This window comes from Lathyrus oleraceus, chromosome 5 (genome assembly GCF_024323335.1).
Source record: "Lathyrus oleraceus cultivar Zhongwan6 chromosome 5, CAAS_Psat_ZW6_1.0, whole genome shotgun sequence".
In the NCBI taxonomy this organism is placed as follows: Eukaryota; Viridiplantae; Streptophyta; class Magnoliopsida; order Fabales; family Fabaceae; genus Lathyrus; species Lathyrus oleraceus.
This window is the reverse complement of record NC_066583.1, coordinates 240967142-240986399: the sequence shown is the minus strand read 5'-3', so window position 1 is coordinate 240986399 and position 19258 is coordinate 240967142. Positions and strand designations below refer to the sequence as shown.

At 30.5% G+C, this 19258-nt stretch overlaps 1 protein-coding gene across 1 annotated transcript; it reads right to left on the bottom strand.

The window, feature by feature from the left end:
* Positions 1 to 2520: 2520 nt before the first annotated feature.
* LOC127079965 (uncharacterized) lies at positions 2521 to 4473 on the bottom strand. The gene is made up of 4 exons (XM_051020313.1): positions 4071 to 4473; positions 3346 to 3916; positions 3182 to 3235; positions 2521 to 3091 (listed from the first exon to the last, which is right to left on the bottom strand). The coding sequence occupies exons 1-4, from the start codon at positions 4471 to 4473 to the stop codon at positions 2521 to 2523; spliced, it is 1599 nt and encodes a 532-aa protein (XP_050876270.1).
* Between the last annotated feature and the right edge of the window lie 14785 nt (positions 4474 to 19258).

The following is a 19258-nucleotide window of genomic DNA, read 5'->3' as shown; positions in this document are numbered from 1 at the left end:
GTCAAAAATTATTTTCATTTTAAAAGTTACAAGAAATCCTTATTCCTTTTCTGAGTCTTAGAGCTTGATGCTTTTCAGAAGACACGTGTCATCAGAGACTTTTCAAGACTTTGATGAAGCTACTTCCAATCAGGATTAGTCTTTGATACTCCATATTTAGAATCAAGCTTCTTAACAAGATCATAAACCCTTTCTTAGAAAAGAATTAAGTCTTTAAAAGACAAAGGGTAAGACAAGCAAAATAGCTCATTAATGAATTGACTTTGAACAACACCACTTTCTAATCAAAACTTTTGAGCCCACAATGCTTAGTTCTGAATAAAGAATAGGAACAAGGGCATAGTTAAAATATTTTTCACTTGTTCTGAAAATTCTTACGTAGACATATTATCTAAGATAATTATGCATCAAGGAGATAGATACATAGACTAAAGTAAATAATATCTCATCCACAAAAATTGTCTAGATAAAAATTAAGGAGTTTATACATGCCTTAGTGTAACATTTGAACAACTTTTGGTTCCAACTATGTTCTTACTGATGAGAATTAGTATTAAACACACTTTTTTAGTTGAACCTGGTCATTGTTCAACACAGTCTTGGAGTTCAGTAGTACCAGTAACCATAGTACTCTTTTCTGATTTACTCCAGACTCCAACTTTAATTCCTCTTTCAGAGTTAGTATTTGTAACATATGTTTTCCTCTTGTTGTAGGTTGTAGCATCTATTGTCCGGACATTAGGACAAATTCTCTATCTTTTCTTTTTAGCATATATGCAAACACAATTTCAGATTTTGGTACCCATATACTTATGGGTTCTTTTGTGTTAATTAATCTTGGCTTTTTCTTATTATGTGCTCTTGCCTTATAGTAATGTCTCGACTTATTCCAGACTTCTTTTTGTAGAAATTTTGTCTTGGATAAGTTTTGACATTAGTTTCTGAACTTTTCAGAAACTTAGATCCAGAAGTCTTAGGTACAGGTTTTCTTACAACCTTTGAATTGAAGGTCTTAGGTTTTGAATTCCTTTGACCTTTTGACCTTTGGATCATAGTGTCCGGTTTCTTCAATACCGCTAACTTTGAGATCTCAAGTTATAACCTCTGCAGAACTTTTGACCTTGAGGTCTCTGGTTCTATTTTAATTAGAACCTTTGACTTCTCGGTTATTGATTCTAATGGATTTATAACTTTGATACTTTCAGTAGCAGACACAAAATAGTCGTTAAGCCCTTTATCAGGATAGCTTGAAGAATATAGTTTTACAAGTTTCTTTCATGTCAACGTTTTGGAATTAAAACATTTTTCAAGAAATTCCAAACCTTTTCCTTTGCTCTTGCTTACTCCATAGATCATGGATGCATGCTTAGTTCTATTGAGACCTATTTTAAAGAAATCTTGGAAAGCCATATCTTGCTCATTTAGAGGTTTCTTAGAATCCTTTATAGCTTGAGCAGCTAGATTTCTTTCTAATGTCTCAACAATTTCTTTAAAAGATTTCAATTCTTCTTTAAGAAAATCAAGTTGTTTCTTAACATTATTCATGTGCCTTTCTTAATCTTGACAATTGCTCACGAGATCATGAATAAAGGTAATAAGATCAGAATGAAATAAATTAGAATATACCTCAGCTTCCTCATCATATTCTGAGTCAGAACCTGACTTGGATTCTGAATCAGAGAGTGTGTGAGCCATCAATGCAAGGTTGGCTTCTTTATCTTCTCTGTCTGAATCTTCCTTTTAAACAAGAGAAACTGTTTGCAAGATATTTTGCTATTGTCTTTGAGTCAAGCTGCAAAAGTTATTAATCTTGCTTTTTTAATCAAGCAGATCTAGATTAAACTTTGGTTTCTGCAACAAGCATATTTTCCCCACGATTTAGTCTTAAAGATTAAATAATCCTTTCATACTCACAAAGCAAATGACTTATGGAAGAAAAAGGTTTCTTTTTTTTAGGGCTGGAAAAATTACAGAGTCACCATCATCCTTTATTTGTTCCTAAGGAACATGGAGATAATGATAAAACCTAATAACTAAGAGTGAGATGCTAGGTTTGGGAGTCGCTTAAGTAAGGGGAAGGTACTAGGTACCCCTTACCTCCATTGTACTCAATTGGATCCTCCTCTAACCCTAGGGTCATTGTTGTTTACAGATGTTTGCTTGATTATCATTTATTGGTTAATTATTTATTTATTTTAATTTTTTTATTATTTAAAAGAAAATTGACTAATTGAGGAAGGAGACCTGAAAATGTTTTTGATTATTGTATTCACTAGAGTTTACAACTCTATGCCTACCTATGATGCACATGTACGGGTATGGTACCCGGTACGGGTACGGGTACAGGATACGTCATTTTATAAAAAACAAAGGTACATATACGTTAACTAAATTTTTTAAATTATAAATAATATAATATAAATAAGGATAAAACATTGTAAAACTAAAGACGATAAAACATCAAAACTTAAAAGTGACTTGTTCGAAATAAAACTTAAGATCTATGCATGAATATAAAAATCACACTCTAACAGTGTCAATGTTACTATTTCCTTCCTCGTCTTTTGTAAAAAGAATAGCTTCCATGTTTGGTTCATCAAGAGAGAGACTTGCAACTTTAAGAATACCAGCCCCATCAGAGAGACTCCATTCATCTCCACTAATATCCCACATTTTTGTTTCTCCTTCATTATAATTCTTACTCTTTCTCGAAAGAAGTCGAAGATTTGTATGAACAAAAACTAAATCTTCAGCTCTCTTTAGATTTAGCCTATTTCTTTTCATTGATTGGATAAATGAATATGTGCTCCAATTTCTCTCAGCACAAGAAGAAGAACATGGTTGTGAAAGAAGTTTCAATGCGATGGATTGAAGTTTAGGGACTGTTGATCCATAAGTGATCCACCTATCTTGTAATGAATCAAATTGACTGAGTTCACCTTCACCACTTGAGAACTTAACAAATTTAGTAGTTGCCTCTAGCCTTTCATATTCATCTACAAAGTAACTCCTTATGCATTTTTTTCTTCTTGTGCAAATCTCATTGTCTCTGTGTGGGGCAACTCGATTTGGAGATTGATCAAGCCATTGTCTGCAATAGTATCTATTACATAAAAAAATTATAAGTGTGAGGTAAGGTAACTGAAGTTTAAAAGGAAAATGATTTTTTTTTTAAATTTACCTTGGATTGAGAGAATGAGCCAAGCAATGAAGAGGTGTGTGACTTTTAGTCCATCTAGCAATTAGGATATTATACACCACATCATAAAAGGATGAATTATGACTCAAATCTTTTCCCTCTTGATTATATATTGCTATTTGACTTTCTCAATCATAGAATCCCACTTCTCATAAACCAAATGCAGGTTTGACTCATCGGTGTCACAAGAACGAAGCATGTCACAGATAGGCTCTGTAAATCTTAGAATATAATTAACTTTATCCCACCATTGATCATTTAAAATTGTTTCTTTCACAAAGGCCTCCTTTTGAACATCATCTTCTCTATATTCAGACCGTTGTTCACTAATTACCAAATTTAAGAGACCCTTCTTAATGGTTTTCAACCTTTGAAGCATAACAATAACTGATGCAAATCTTGTTTCAGAAATAGAAAGAAACATCAAATCCACAAATTCTTTGAACATAGCAAATCTCATGGAGTGATTCATAGTAAAAACTCTAATATAAAAACCATCTTCAGGAATATCAGATATCCATTTACACTCGAGATAAACAACTTTGTTACTTGGTGTATTTTTTGGTGCACATATACTTTTTAGAGCTAGATTCAACGTGTGCACTACACATGGTGTCCAAAATATATGAGGATATGTTCCTTCGACAATTGAACCAGCAACCTTGCAAACATGGGCATTATCAGTAATGACTTGAACAACATTTTCTACTCCAACCTCTTCAATTGTATGCAAAATTAGAGTAGAAATATAGTGTTTAGCTTTGTACTATCCTGTCCTATCAATAGCCTTCAAGAACATTGGTCCAGGACTCGAAATTGCCATAAAGTTAATCAATGGTCTTCTTTGGGCATCTGTCCAACCATCTGTAACTATGCTCACACCTTTTTTTTGGCCAAGTATCTTTAATTGGTCGGAGTAGTTTTAGTATGTTGGCTTTCTCTCTTTGCAACATTGTAGTTCTTATGGAATTATACCTTGGAGGAAGGTAGCTAGATATAAAATTGTTTGCTGCATAAGTGAATGCACTGATAAAGTAAGGATTTCTAGCTACATTGAATGGAAGACTGGCAGAATAAAATAGTCTAGCCATTTCAGATGATAGATGATCTCTAGCCTCATTATTAAATGCCTTTGCTAAAGGTCCATCACTTCCTCTTCTTTTCTTACTCATATCAATAAAAGAATTCAAACTTGTAGTTCCATTTGGAAAAGAAACTTGTACGAGCTTTGCTTGTCTTGCTTTGTCAGTAGCAATCATATCAAGTTCTTTCATCTCAGCCAAATATTCATTGGTCACTTTTGAACAATAAATTATTCCATTTCCCTTTTATTTAAATAAATGACTTCTTATTCTAAAATAAGAATCTTTAAAGGTTACATTGCAATAGTTGCACCACCAAATTGCATTATTTCCCTTTCCTTCATTCCTATTTTGCAAAATCGTTACATAAGCCTTAAAGAGGATAATCATTATCTGTACTTCCCGTTCCACTTGTATATTTATTCGTCAAAGGCGTAACGTTATTGTTTGTCCTACTTCCTTCACTAACATTATTACTTTGGAAAAACATCTACAACAAAATAAAATAAAAAATCCTTATAAATAATATTATTTGTTTAATATAAACTTACTATATTATCTACTATTATTTTCTATACTATATATTTTACAATAAATTAATTATAATATGAGTAAAATTAATTATAATATGAGTAAAATGTGAAATAGAAAGATCGTTAAGAAACAAGTATAGTATAGATGATTACTTCGACTGATAATTACATATCTAGTAATTTGTTAAGAAATGTCTATTTTATTGGTACAAGTCTATATACTAATATAGTAATATTATAATAAATAAAAGTCTTTTATATTTTCTTGTCGTTGCAACATATAATAAATAAGTCTTTTATATTTATATAGGAGGGTTCTAGTACTATTGAAGAGGTTGGAGCATAGAATTGAAGAGTAATTGTATAGGATGCAGAATTACTCTTCAATTGTACGCAAAATTATATAGAATAATAGGATGCAAACAAACCTCTATATTATATTTATATAGGATGGTATAGCCTATACTATCAAACAATAATTTATTGTACTGATTAACCTATTATATTTATATAGGATGCAATTTCGAAATTATATAATAGTTAACTAGGTAGTATAGATGGTACTCGTTAAGTATAGATAGTAACTAGGTAGTATAAACTATTATATAGTATTATTATAATATCAATGATATTATATCATATTCAGAAAAAGTTAGAAAAAGTAGTAGGTAATACTAGTACCTTTTTTTATAAGTAACTCCGAAATTGATAATCTTTTATGCCATTGCCGATTTGATAGATGAAAGAAGTCTATTCTATTATCACAATCACATGTTTATATTTATATAAAAAATTAAAACCCTAAAATACCTAGATTATAGATTGGATCAGGCCCAATTAAAAAATAAAATAGTATTGAAGTACCGCTACAGTACCATTCCACTACCAAAATCTTAAAAAAAAAAAAAGCAAGGTAATATTATGGTACGTACAGTACGTGTACCAGTACAGATCAAGTACTGGGTACTGGTACTTCTTCATAATAACCGTATCGTACCGGTGCTTCAGAGATGCCTACGTATCTTCACTTTTAATGAAAGATTAGAGTACCGTAGTTCTTGTAAAAAATGTTGATTTATTTTGTTGTTTTTATCCCTTGAAAAGTTCCCACGCATCAGGGGCAGAGAAGTATTTGGTTTTTGAAAAATGCCTCAAAGCATAAGGGTAGGTGACTTTTGATTTAAGGTGTCTTAGATTTATTTTTATCTCATATTTATTTAAGAAAAAAATTAATAATGATATTAGATGTTTATTTATCTCATATTTTTATCTCATATTTTTTTTGGATTATTTATCTTTATAATTTCTATTAAATGATTTAATAAGTTAATTAAATAAAAAGACATGTTTTTTGTGTTTTGTTGATTTTAAAGTCTTTTTGAGTTGATTTATTGATCGATAAGGCGTGACGTCAGCCAACCACTTTAATTTATAAAAATATGATTTTTATTTAATTAGAAAATAGAGTATATACATGTGTTTACATGATTATCATTTTTATGAACATTTAATTATAAAGAGATGAATCTATTTTTCATGATTTTAGAAATAGAATTATATTTAGAGGAAGAAACATTTTCCTAAAGATTTGACCTGAAAAAAGATTTTTTTATTTTTATTTTATTTTTTTATAAAGTAAATAACTTAAATTAAATTTAATAATTAAACCTAATAAATTAAATTCACCACACTAAAATCAATTAAACAAGATGAAGTTTATATATTTTATTGTATCTTTTTTAATGGTGATTAAAATGAATTGGAAAAAACCAATGAGATAATGGAAAGTGATAAATAAATAAAAAAGGTTGCTAAGAGATAGGTGGAGTGTGAAAACTTCGATTTAATAAGAATCCTAAAATTATGTACAAAGTAATAACTAAATTAAATTTAATTGAATAAATAAAAAGAAAGACATATTTTTGTACTTTTTTATATGTTGGTTAATGACTAGGAAAACATCTTATCTAAGATTTAAATTTACCTAAATGAAATAAAGAAAAAATCATTGTTATTATTATTTGGTTGTGGTTACCTTAAAAACAGGTTGTTATCAGGATTAGTTTTAAAAGAAAAGCTGAAAATTTTTGGTAAAAAAACTTCAATTCATATTATTTATTTGTAAAAAAAATAAATTATTAACTTATGATACTAGTTTAAAAAATTGATTTATGATTTTGGTTATATTAATAATTATTAAATTTAATTATAAAACCTTTGTTTTTTTAAAAGAAAACTTAATTAAAAATATCCATATACAAAAAAACCTCCTAATTGAAACTAATTACTTCAAAAACTTAATTTGAAATTTAATTATGTACAAACACCAAATTGATGAATTATATACAAAAACTGAAATATATATATATATATATATATATATAATATATATATATATATATATATATATATATATATATATACACAAAATTTTAGTTAATTGTTTATGTAATTTTTTTATATAACACAATAAGAATTAGGTCAAAAAATTGAATAACATTTGTCTACTTTTGAAATGATTTTATTTGATATGATTTTATCTATTTCTTAAGGTCAAGTCAATGAATCTGGATGGATTCATGACCTTGGTGAATAAATGAAATTAAAATTGATTTTAATAAATAAAAAAAAATAATGTAATAAATGTAATAGTAAAAAGACTTTGACTTTTTTAATTTTATATTGATTTTCCTTGATCTTTAGACTAAAAATCATGAAAAAACAATAATATGATAATTATGAAAAATAAAATAATAAAAAATTCAAAAATAAATAAATAAATATGATGATGGAGGATATGGTTTATTTGTTATTCTTGGGTATGAAGAGCAACAAATTTAGGGTATGGTTTATAATTATGGATCATAAAAAGGATAGAAACTTGTGCTATTTATTGATAAAAATTAGGTCAAAAAATTGAATGACATTTGTCTATTTTTGAAATGATTTTATTTGATATGATTTTATCTATTTCTTAAAGGCCAAGTCCATGAATCTGGATGGATTCATGACCTTGGTGAATAAATGGAATTAAAATTGATTTTAATAAATAAAAAATATAAAAAAATAATGTGATATATGTAATAGTAAAAAGACTTTGACTTTTTTTGATTTTATTTTGATTTTCCTTGATCTTTAGACTAAAAATCATGAAAAATCAATAATATAATAATTATGAAAAATAAAATAATAAAAAATTCAAAAATAAATAAATAATAAAAAGGTGCAATTTTAATTATAATATAAAACATAAAAGGGAGAAAAAACTCTAAAAATGGAAAAAACATAAAAAGAGGAAAAAAAAACTCTAAAAGTGGGGAAAATAAGATTCGAACCCAAGACCTCTCCATTATAGCTCTTTACACACACTCTTCTATAAATTGTGTCATTTCATTTATTCAAAATAAAGTGACACTAGAAAGTATAGGAAGGATGGGAGAAATTTGGAGTACGACAGTTGCCCCTATTTAATCAGCTTCAAACTAGGATGATGATGATTGTGGCCCTTCATCTTCTTAGGGAGGAGATGATTAAATATAGAGAGGGACCCTAATTTTGACCGCAGAGTTAGTGGACTCTGGGGATTAGCAAGGATTGAACAACCCTTGACGCCCTGTTGGTATCTAAACCAACCTTCGATGGAACCCTTGTGAAACCCTAGATAGGACCCTAGTAGCCTTTTGATCAGTTTTAACCCCTTTGGGTGAAACTTGCGTACAATTCTTATGATCATCCGATCATTTTACGAAAATTGGGTAGGACTCTGATGATCCTCTAATCGTCGTTTGATAAAACCCTGGTAGAACCCTTTTGATCAGTTTAAACCCCTCCAGGTGAAACTTGCATACGATTCGTCTGATCATCTGATCATTTTACGGAAATTGGGTAGGATTTTGGCGATCCTCCGGTCGTTGTTTGATAAAACCCTGGTAAAACCCTTTTGATCAGTTTCAACCCCTCCGTGTGAAACTTGCATACGATTCCTATGATTATCCGATCATTTTATGAGAATCGGGTCGGACTATGACGATCCTCCAGCCGTTGCTTCCTATGATCATCCGATCATTTTATGTGATTTTGGTAGGACTCTAAATATCCTCCTTTCGTTGAAATTCCTATGATCATCCGATCATTTTGGAATTTTGGTAAGACTTTGACGATCCTTTGGTCATTGCAATTCCTATGATCATCTGATCATCTTGGAATTTTGGGGTACGACAACAGGTACAACAAGATCGACAAAAACAACATCAATAACAATAACATAAACAAAAACAAAAACTCTAGGGTTTTGGATCTCAACAACACCACCACCACAACAACAAAAAGAATAACAACAACAACAACAAACAACAAAAATAATATGAGTAGTGATGTTTGATGTACCAGATCTATGAAGAAGAAGTAAAATAAAATAATTTGGATCTCTGAAGAAGAAACAAAAGCACTACACACATAATATCTTTGTACTGAAGATGGTATGTGTTTATGGCTCTTCGTTAGGATTTTGTTTGTGTTATTTAGACCAATGAAAATGAAAATAAAATGTTTAAGCATGTTCACTTCAGTTGGAAAGAAAATCGAGGTGAAAAGTAGCATACTTTTAAATTGAAAATAAAATGTTCAAGCATGTTCACCTCGGTTGGAAAGAAAACCGAGGTAAAAAGTAATGTACTTTTAAGTTAAAAATAAAGTACTAAAAAATGCACATTTTTTAATGAGATAAAAACATAAACTAGGGATGATGGGATTCGAAGCATGAACACTGAATATGTTTACCACTCGATTTTCCAAATAACCGACATAATATATTGTATTTTTTATTTAAAAATAGGGAACGTCCAGGAATTATACCTCGGTTTTTCAATACGTGAGGTAAAATCACTGTCATGAAATGTATTATTTATAGTAGTGAGGTATTGTGCTCTACAAATGTATAAGGAGGGAGTATTTTTCTACTTTTCTTCTTTTTAGTTTTTTTAATTCGTGGAGTCTTGTGAGGTAGAGGTGTGTTGAAAAGGGAAAAAGTTTGTCGGTTGTTATGAGAGAATGAATAACAAATTGTGTGGTGTCATACGGTGAACTGACTTTATGTGTTTTTGCTTTGAGAAATGTTTTGCAAGATTAATGGGCAAATTTTGGGGTATGACATTCGTGGTCTGGAGGTGGAAGATTATTGAACATGTGGGAAAGAAGAAAAATGGACGGTTGGTGTAGTGTGTAGTCATGTGAGTAGAGGGTGTACTGTGCATATTCTCTCCCTCACTTTTCTTTACTTTTCCTCTTTTTTAAAACAAAAGCTAAAAAAGATATTTGGGAATAGTGTGAATAGTCACGCATTTTGCAGGGAGATAAAGCTATCCAAAGGTTCTATATGGTCCCACCTCATTTTCATGTGAATGAGGGAGCCCTATTTTGCATGTCAATTCACGTGTCTCCGTCCCCACTTTTTAGCTTCATTTTTTAATTTGAGAAAGAGTCTCCAATGAAGGGGCGCCATGTGTCAACTATTGGTGTATAGAGGGAGTCTTCTAACCATCAGTGTCACACCTAAATTTTGCCTCTCATTCAATAAATTGAGACATACATCATGACATTTGTATCACCTGCATATTATAGCATGCATTTCTTTCCGCATAATGCCTAAAATATCGATAAGAATAAATTTCCGGTTAAACAAACAGATGAGTTGAATCAATTTTCGAATGAACGTAAATTTAGCGGGAAATTATTTTTGAGGTCGAGCTTGCAAACATCAGTTTTATTAATCTACGATTCACGCAGTTTAACCTGGCGTGCTCGTTTTATTTTTTTGACTCCGTTTGCAGTCGCATTTTGATCATCTTGAACCTTTTCAACCGTGCATTTTTTACTTCAAAATTTGATCAAAATCTGTCTGTTTTCCAGAGGTTTATTTTACGCTGATTTTTTTAGTGCATTCATTTTATTTTATTGAGTATTTTCGCGCCAGATTTTTATTCATTTTTTATTCTTTTATTTTTGTTTTTTTAGTAAAAATAAGCAGTAAGAATTAATTATAATTATTCGAGTACTTAGTTTGAGTTTTAAATAAGAGTACTTGTTTTTAGTTTATTTACTAAGCCTTTTATTTAGCAATTCAAAAAAACATAATAATAATAAGACAAAAAATATAATAATAAGAAGGTGGGAGTTTTCAGCGCATGAGATGTTATTCTTGGGTCACATGATAGCTCTCTCTCAAATTCAAAAGGACGAATAGGAAATCGACACGTCACCTTGCTTGCATCATAAAAAAATTGAAGAAAAACCTTGGATTCTATTTTGCTAACAACCATTCATGTGAAAGCTAGCACCACCCCCACCAATCCTCTCTCTCCAATTCAAAATGTAGAATAAAAAAGAAAGAAAGTGCTAGAGAGAGATCCATGTGACGCCCAATGGTTGGTTAATTTTCAAAAGGGTGGTGGAAACTTTGATCGAGAATGAGGGAAAGATACCTTTATGGGCATGACAACTGGAGATGAAAGGGACATCTTTCATTTTGCTAAAGAACACATTAAGAGTGGCTCACTCATTGGTAAATGGGGAAAAATAAAACAAAAAACGCTACATGAAAAAAGGGAGGTCTTCCTCTCCTTCACGAAGGTTTTCTCTCTCATTAAGTGAAAACTTTCACTTTTCTAAAATGTAAAAAAAAAAAAACAGACCTCCATCATCAATATTCCATCATCAACTCCTCAAAACATATCTCACCAATGCGCCTCCCTCAACCTCACTTCCGCCACCATCTTCCATTTTCCATCAACTCACCAATAAAATCCATCTCACCACCATAAAAACAACCTTAACCACCATCTGCCTCGACCATTTCTCGTTAGAACCCCAAATGATTGGTCCCGGGGCTTACGTCTCGTTCTCATCAAGCATTTTTCATTCACTTATAAAACATTCAACACATCAAACTCTTTCTCACTGACGTGCAATGATCATCGAAGTCTTTTTTCAAACGAAAGGTATTTCATCTCGAGACGATGCAAGATAACACTTTGTCCACTTGAATGTGCTAGTAAGCTAGTGATGTTTCCCGTGAATGTTGATTTGTAAATCCATTATTCCTTGATACAAACGTTCCCTTCTCCACTTGTTTTGGGTAGCAAGAAATGTTTTTTCGTCGACTGAGATAAAATAGCTTTCGCTAAAATTGACCAACAAACAAATATTTTCTACTAAAAACTATGTAGCCTTGAGTTCTCCATCGCACCTGGAGATACGCAGGAGCAAGACCCGAAATCTTGTCAGACACATTAATAAAAAACCTTTTGCGACCCTTTTTCTTTTCTTTTACACTTTTATTAACAAAAAGGAAACAAATAACATAAGCTAGCATTCAATCATAATTTTAACTAAAAGGTTCTCGTTGAGTACAACAAACGTGATGGATGCTAACATCTTACTCTTGTGTAATCGACTCCTGAACCTGAATATGGTTGTAACGACCATCTTCTTTTAAAGATTTTATTGATATTTCCCTTTCATTCATTGGAATAAATAAAGTTCTGTGACAACTTTGTTCGAACACATTTTCCGCGAGCGTGTGATGTACTTCGCGAAGGATCATATTTTTCGAGGTACGACAATCAGCTTCTTTCATTTTCATTTTTGTTTTCTATCTCTATTATTTTGTATTGATTTTCAATGAGAGGATCCAAGTGATATGAGATTGGGGTCCAATGAGAGGATCCAAGTGATCCAATGACCAATAAGAATTAACACAATAGTATGTATTAGAGTTTCCAATTAGATGCAATACCAAAAAAGTCCCTATATCTTTTTAGGTGATTAAAATGAACTTAAAAGAATAAAATGAAATAAAATTCAAATCTTTTTAATAAAAACAAATAAAAATCAAATGATTATTTATTTGTCTCTATTTATTTTCTCTTGACATTTTGATGAAAAACAAAAATAAAAGGAATAAAAATGAATAAAAATCAGACACAAAAAATGCGCTAAAAATAAAATGAACGTATTAAAATAATTAATGCGAAATAAAGTTATGTGAAATAGATAGTCGCAGATCAAATCTCGCAGTAAAAAGTACCCAGATGAAAAGGCTTAGACAAATCAAAATGTGATCGTCCATCGATGCAAAGAAATAAATCGAGCACATCAAGTTAAACTATGTGTAACGTAGATAAATAAAACAAATAGTTGCAAGCCAAAACCTACAAAAGTTGTTTATTGATTTTACGTGTGGTAAATAATCAATTCAAGTGGTCTATCTGTAAAACTGAAGTTTATTCTAAGCAAAACAAAATGAAGTTGGATGCATGAAAGTTTGAAATGCCCAGACAAAATTGGGGTATGACAACCTAACAGCTAGCAGACCTGACATCAAATTTGGCGTAGGTGTATGTGCTAGATATCAAGCTAAACCTAAAGCCAGTCATCTCACACAAGTAAATAGGATATTGAAGTACATCAGTGGGACTTATGAATATGGTATTATATACCCTCATGATACAAATGCAATACTAGTAGGGTATTATGATGCAGATTGAGTCGAGAGTGCTAATGATAGAAAAAGTTCATTAGGTGGATGTTTCTTCCTTGGAAACAATTTGATTTCTTGGTTTAGAAAGAAGTAAAACAGTGTTTTATTACCCACTACTAAAGTTAAATACATTGCTGCAGAGGGTAGTTGTACTCAATTTCTCTGGATGAAATAGATGTTGAAGGAGTACAATGTCGAACATGATATCATGACATTGTTCTGTGATAACTTGAGAGCTATAAATATTTCAAAGAATCTCGTTCAACACAGTAGAATCAAGCACATTGACATTTGTCATCATCTTATTAGAGATCTTGTGGATGATAAAGTTGTTAATCTTGAGCATGTAGCAACCGACAAACAGTTGGATGACATTTTCACTAAGGCCCTAGAAGCCGTCCAATTGAAAAGTTAAGGGGTGCTTTTGGCGTTTACATTTGTGACAACCTCTAACGGGAGAAGACAAATCATAACTTACACACAACACTAAAAGAAACACACTAACAGATATAATCTCTCACCTCATGTGAGCAACACTGAAACACCACCGTACATGACTTCTCGCAACATGGACAAATCTCTACCATCCAAAACTATTATAAACCTACTAAGACCTCCGATTATCCCATGTCCTTGCAGGGATACCATGCACATCTGTACTTTTTAACCAACACATAAATAAATATGAATAAAGTACTAACAATGACAAATATAATGTAATATATTTCTAAATAAAGATATAAGAACAAAATGGTAAGTTTTTGAAATTCTTGAACCTTACTTTTGGTTACATTTATTGAACATTACATTTGATAACTTTAATGAACTCATTATTTAAGTTCCTTAAAACATTACATAAACTTATAAGCAATTGAGAAAAAAGACAAGAACAAATAAGAACAATGATGAGTAAGTTCATCTTCTTCATGTCACTCTCGACTTTCTTCTTCAAATTATCAATCTTATTTGAACCAGTCTCTTTCTCAAACTCTTTTTTATTTTTTTCCGATTCACCTCCAAATTGCTTCAAGTAACCATTCATTATTTTATAACTAAAACACCCAACATCAACTTTTGATGAAATTGATTTTCCTTAATTTTGTTATTTACCAAATAATTCATCATCCCAATGAAACAATTTCACAATTTTCATCATTATGAAAAAATCAAGGAAACAAACGAAAGACTCACAATCAAATTGACCCCTAAAAACTCGCACTTCTAATATTTTCTTCCTTGATTTGCACTATATTTAACACTAACATCTTCACCTCAAACCCATGTCCACACTTTGAAGTAATTCTTCCACTTGAATGTGTGACACTTGAGTTCAAGTTTCTCACCATTTTCTCCTTCGATTATAGGAGGATTTATATGGAGAAGATCATGAATAGAAGTGCAAAGATGGCGAGGCTTTAATGAGAAGATTGATAAGACGAGATTGCACCGAAACTTTTGTATGATCGAGATTGCACTACCATATTTGTATGGTCTTGATTGTACCGATATTTTTGTATGATCGAGATTGCATATAAACTTTTGTATGGTCGACAATCGCTTAAAGCTTATATACACGTGTTTCTAGTGATGTTAGAAAATCATAAATTAAAAAAATGAATCAATATTTTTATTTTGCATTTATTTAGTTCAACAATATGAGCCCTCTTTTTGAATTTATGATTATTGAAAATACCACTCTAGTGGATTTGAAATCCATGCTCGAGAATCTCTTACACCACAGCGATAATAAAAATTGTTTACCATTCATTGACTTTAGTTAAAAGAAAAGATAAATTTTAGTAAGATTGAGCTTAAGATGAATGATGATGTAAAAATTATGTATAGTATATTTCACCATTTCAAAATTAAGGGTCTAATCGTGGTGGATACGATATTTGCAAGATCTATAAATGATATTATGAAAATGCTAAAATGTCCCAACACACATAATATACATAATATGTTATTTTATATTTATGTCATATTATTTTAAATTTATATTAAAATCATGTTAATTTTATATCTTTTATGTTTAAATGTCGTTAAGTTTATGATATATGATGTCAAGATGTTATTAAATTTATATTGATATTATACAACGATAACTCATGAACAAGTACTAAAGAAATAAATTAAATAACTAATTAAAAAAACCTATCCGATCTTATAAAAATCCAATCCATATTGATTATTTTATAACCGAATTTTTCAAAATTCTCGATATTGACCTTACATTTTATATTGGTTATATTATGAATTCAGTATAAATACATAAAATTATTGTATATTTGTGTCCAGTGTTAATACTCCTTTTCATCTTTATTATAAAAAAAAAATTAAATATATTAAATAATAAATATATTTTTATGAATAAAATATATTAATGATTTAATGTATATAAAAAGTAAATTTTCTTTATAATAAGAATTGGAATAACTAATATCAAGTAAAACTAAAGAAAAAAAAATACAAACTAACTTTTAAATATCCGAAATTTTACAAAACATTTAAAAATGTTCAAAAATATTACTTTTTTTTGACAATTTTACTTTTTTTATATTTATTAAATATTTATTAAAGGATAATATGATCACTTCATCTATGATGTGAGATGCAAGCTGATTTCATCAACAAAAACAAACCTCTCATGTTGTCCACATGGATCATTCAATAAGTGGCCCTTCCTGTGATGTGGCCTAAATTGCTTGCACTTGCCCTGCTCTCTTTTTGAAATAAAAATTCCAATTTATTCTAATTTAAAGAAAAAAATTCAAAATATCTTATTTGAAGAAGAGACTAGACTATTTATTGGCCGAGAATCCTATAAGTTTCTTTTTATATATATACCTTGGGCTATTCATTGGAGTAATGTCTGAATATTTTGTTTTTTTGTCTTTTTATTTATTTTAATGTACGCATGCCCATGTATACCTTTGACCGATGAATAACCATTCTTTTTAGAAAAGTCACCTGGATAGCCTCACTGATGAATGGACCATCCTTTCATAGATAATATCGATTTCTGAATTTATTTTGTAAAGTGGGGGTATATTAGGAAGATGCTATCGCTGGCTTACAAAAACTAGCTAACGAAAGATCATTATCGCAAATACCTAAGATATTCATGGGTCCTATAGGAACTAAAAGCTTGAAACAAAAAGCTTGTCGTTTTTGTAACCACCACACTTGCGTCTGACAACTCAACTTCCTTAAAATCTAGTGGAAACTCAGTTTTTGCAGGAACGCGTTTTAAACAAGTTTCTGCACCGTCACGTCACCATTATGAGGTAAAACCTGTTTCGTAAGGGTCCTCCTCCGGTCGTTATCAAACTACTATGTTGCAGCCAAAGGGGAAACACACCTTAGCAAAAGAAAACATCTTCTTCCGTGTTGCTTTCTTCCTAACCATGCATACGCCACATCTAAACTACCATTAGAAAGCCTTACCAAGATTAAAAGTTCCATATATGATGTGGCAGCTGGTTGAGGTTATCTTTTAAAGACTAACCGTAACGTGTTTGAGGTAAGGTAACGTAACTTTGAGAAAGAAGATGCTAAATATGTTTTGTGCATGGTGAAGAATGAGACTATATTTATTATGCATGAGAATGATTGAACGTGAAAAGGAAGGTGTTTTAGGTGCATGTTTTTGAAAATGAAAAATGGGAATGCATTATGGAGATTCGAAAATGCTCCTTAAATTCGGAAACGCACCTCATCTATATTCCATTCATGATGCTGCCTTCTTGATTTCAATATACTAAACAGTCTTACTTTTTACCATTTGATTAGAAAATAATAACTCAGTGCATGGCTTCGAAATATACCAATGGTTCTACTGGCAGTTAATATATATTTTCTATCTTCTATGGAGCAATCTTTCGCCTTGTGCCAACTTAAAGATATTCTTCTTCCTACAATGAAATGGAAATCTTACTTAGGCTGAGCGTTGCATAGATACGGGTACCGATACGGAGTACGATATTTTTAGAAAAATTAAGGATAGGGAACGTTATTATGATTTTTTAAAATACAATTATAAAAATAATAAAGATGTTATATTGTTTAAATAACAATAAAACATTAAAATTATAAAATAATTTATTTAAAAAAAAAAGTTAATATTTGCGCAATAACATAAATAAATTATACCAAATAGGTCTCATTCATCTCCATCAATATCTCACATCTTTGTTGCTCCAACATTATAAACCTTAACATGAGAAGACATAGATTTGTATGAACAAAAACTAAATTCTCGATCCTCTTTGAATTGAGCCTATTCATTTTCAATGAGTGAATAAATTTAATTGTGTTTCAATTTCTCTGCACAGAAGAAGATGAAGAACTTGATTGTGAAAGAACTTTTTTATTTCTAAATAGAATAATTAACCTAATTTTTACTTAGGAAAAAAAGTCCAAATTATATCATCCGAAAAATATTAAAAAAATTTAGGTACGTGGTACCAAATGTGTACCGGTTGGTGTACCAACTTAAAGAAAAATGGTACGGCTCCGGTGCGTACCGTACGAGTACCGGTACCCGATACCGATACTTTATCTAAAATGGAGTACCCGTGCTTCATTTAAAAACTTTATCCATTATTGTAAAAACTATGCTGAGAAAATAAACAAGAAGGTTGAGGTTCAACAGAAGTATACTTTTAAACTATATTTTTTTTACAAAACGAGGGTATGTCTCATTTACGAATAGATTAAGTATGGATTAGAGTTTCTTCGGAAGTATACTTCTAGATTTTAAGGATATTTTTCAATTTTTTATAAGAATGTGAGAGCACCCTTTAGGGTGATAAAAGTAAATCTCATGTTATTAAGCAATGTTTAATATTTTTTTTTGGTTTTGCATGTTAATCTCAAAGTTTATTTTGATCTTTTAACTTAAAAATATTCATATTGATTATTTAACTCGTTAAAACATACAATATTAGTCATTTTTGTCTAATTAACTACGCAAAAACTCAGAATTCGGTCGCTAAATTAATCTATAATTAGATGAAAAAGATTAATATGATATATTTTAAAGAGTTAAGGATCAATATGAAGTTTTTTTTAAGTTAAAAAAATCAAAATGAACCATGTGATTAACATATGAGACAAAAAAAATTATTAAACCATTAAACAATTAATAGAATTTATCTTTTTTATTTTATTTTAATTATCTGCCTTTTTTTCCATTGTTGTAACTTGAAATTTGCTGCGAATTTGAGATAAGAGTGAGAATTGTTCATGATATGGGTGTTTAAGGCATAAGAGTATAGAGGATTTCTTATCCTCTTTCTCTTTTCTTTTTTATCTTCCTACTTTGATGAAATTGTTGAATCTAGAGATGGTTTGTGCAAAATCTCTCTTGATTGAAGTGATTGTTGTGAAATTTGTGTTGTAATTGGTGACTAATTTTCGTATGAAATTGTATGTGAAATTCTTATTTTTGGTGTTCATATGCTTATGTGATGTTTTGATGAAAAGTATGAATGATTTTATGTTAAATGATTATTTTGTGTGAAATTGACGTGTTTAATGTTGTATAAATGAGGTGTGATGATTTGTAGTGAATTTTGGGTTTTCTGGGATCAAAATCGGAGTTTCCATAGTGCTACAATGGTGAAAAATGCAGAATTTGCGTTCTGCACAGTAGTGACGGACGTCACCTTCGTGACTGGTTAACCGTCACTACGTTAAGAGGGGCTCCTTGGTCAGGCGTTAGTATGCTGACGTTTGCGTGAGGGGGAAAAGGTGACGAGCATGCATGACGACCATCATTCTCGATGGATGGACCCTCATACTTCTACTTGACCGATTTTGGGTCGTTTGACTCGACTTTTCGAGTAGTTTCTATTTTCGATTTTTATTCGATGCTGCTTTGATGCTCTTGATGAATATTGATGAG

What these genes read in the sequence shown, in the direction of transcription:
- LOC127079965 (XM_051020313.1), bottom strand. Translation starts at nt 4,473, where the DNA reads ATGAAAGAACTTGATATGATTGCTACTGACAAAGCAAGACAAGCAAAG. An exon ending in AAAAAAAAGGTGTGAGCATA is followed by an intron (nt 3,917 to 4,070) that starts GTTACAGATGGT and finishes ATACAATTGAAG; the next exon opens with AGGTTGGAGTAGAAAATGTT. An exon ending in CTGCATTTGGTTTATGAGAA is followed by an intron (nt 3,236 to 3,345) that starts GTGGGATTCTAT and finishes CCTAATTGCTAG; the next exon opens with ATGGACTAAAAGTCACACAC.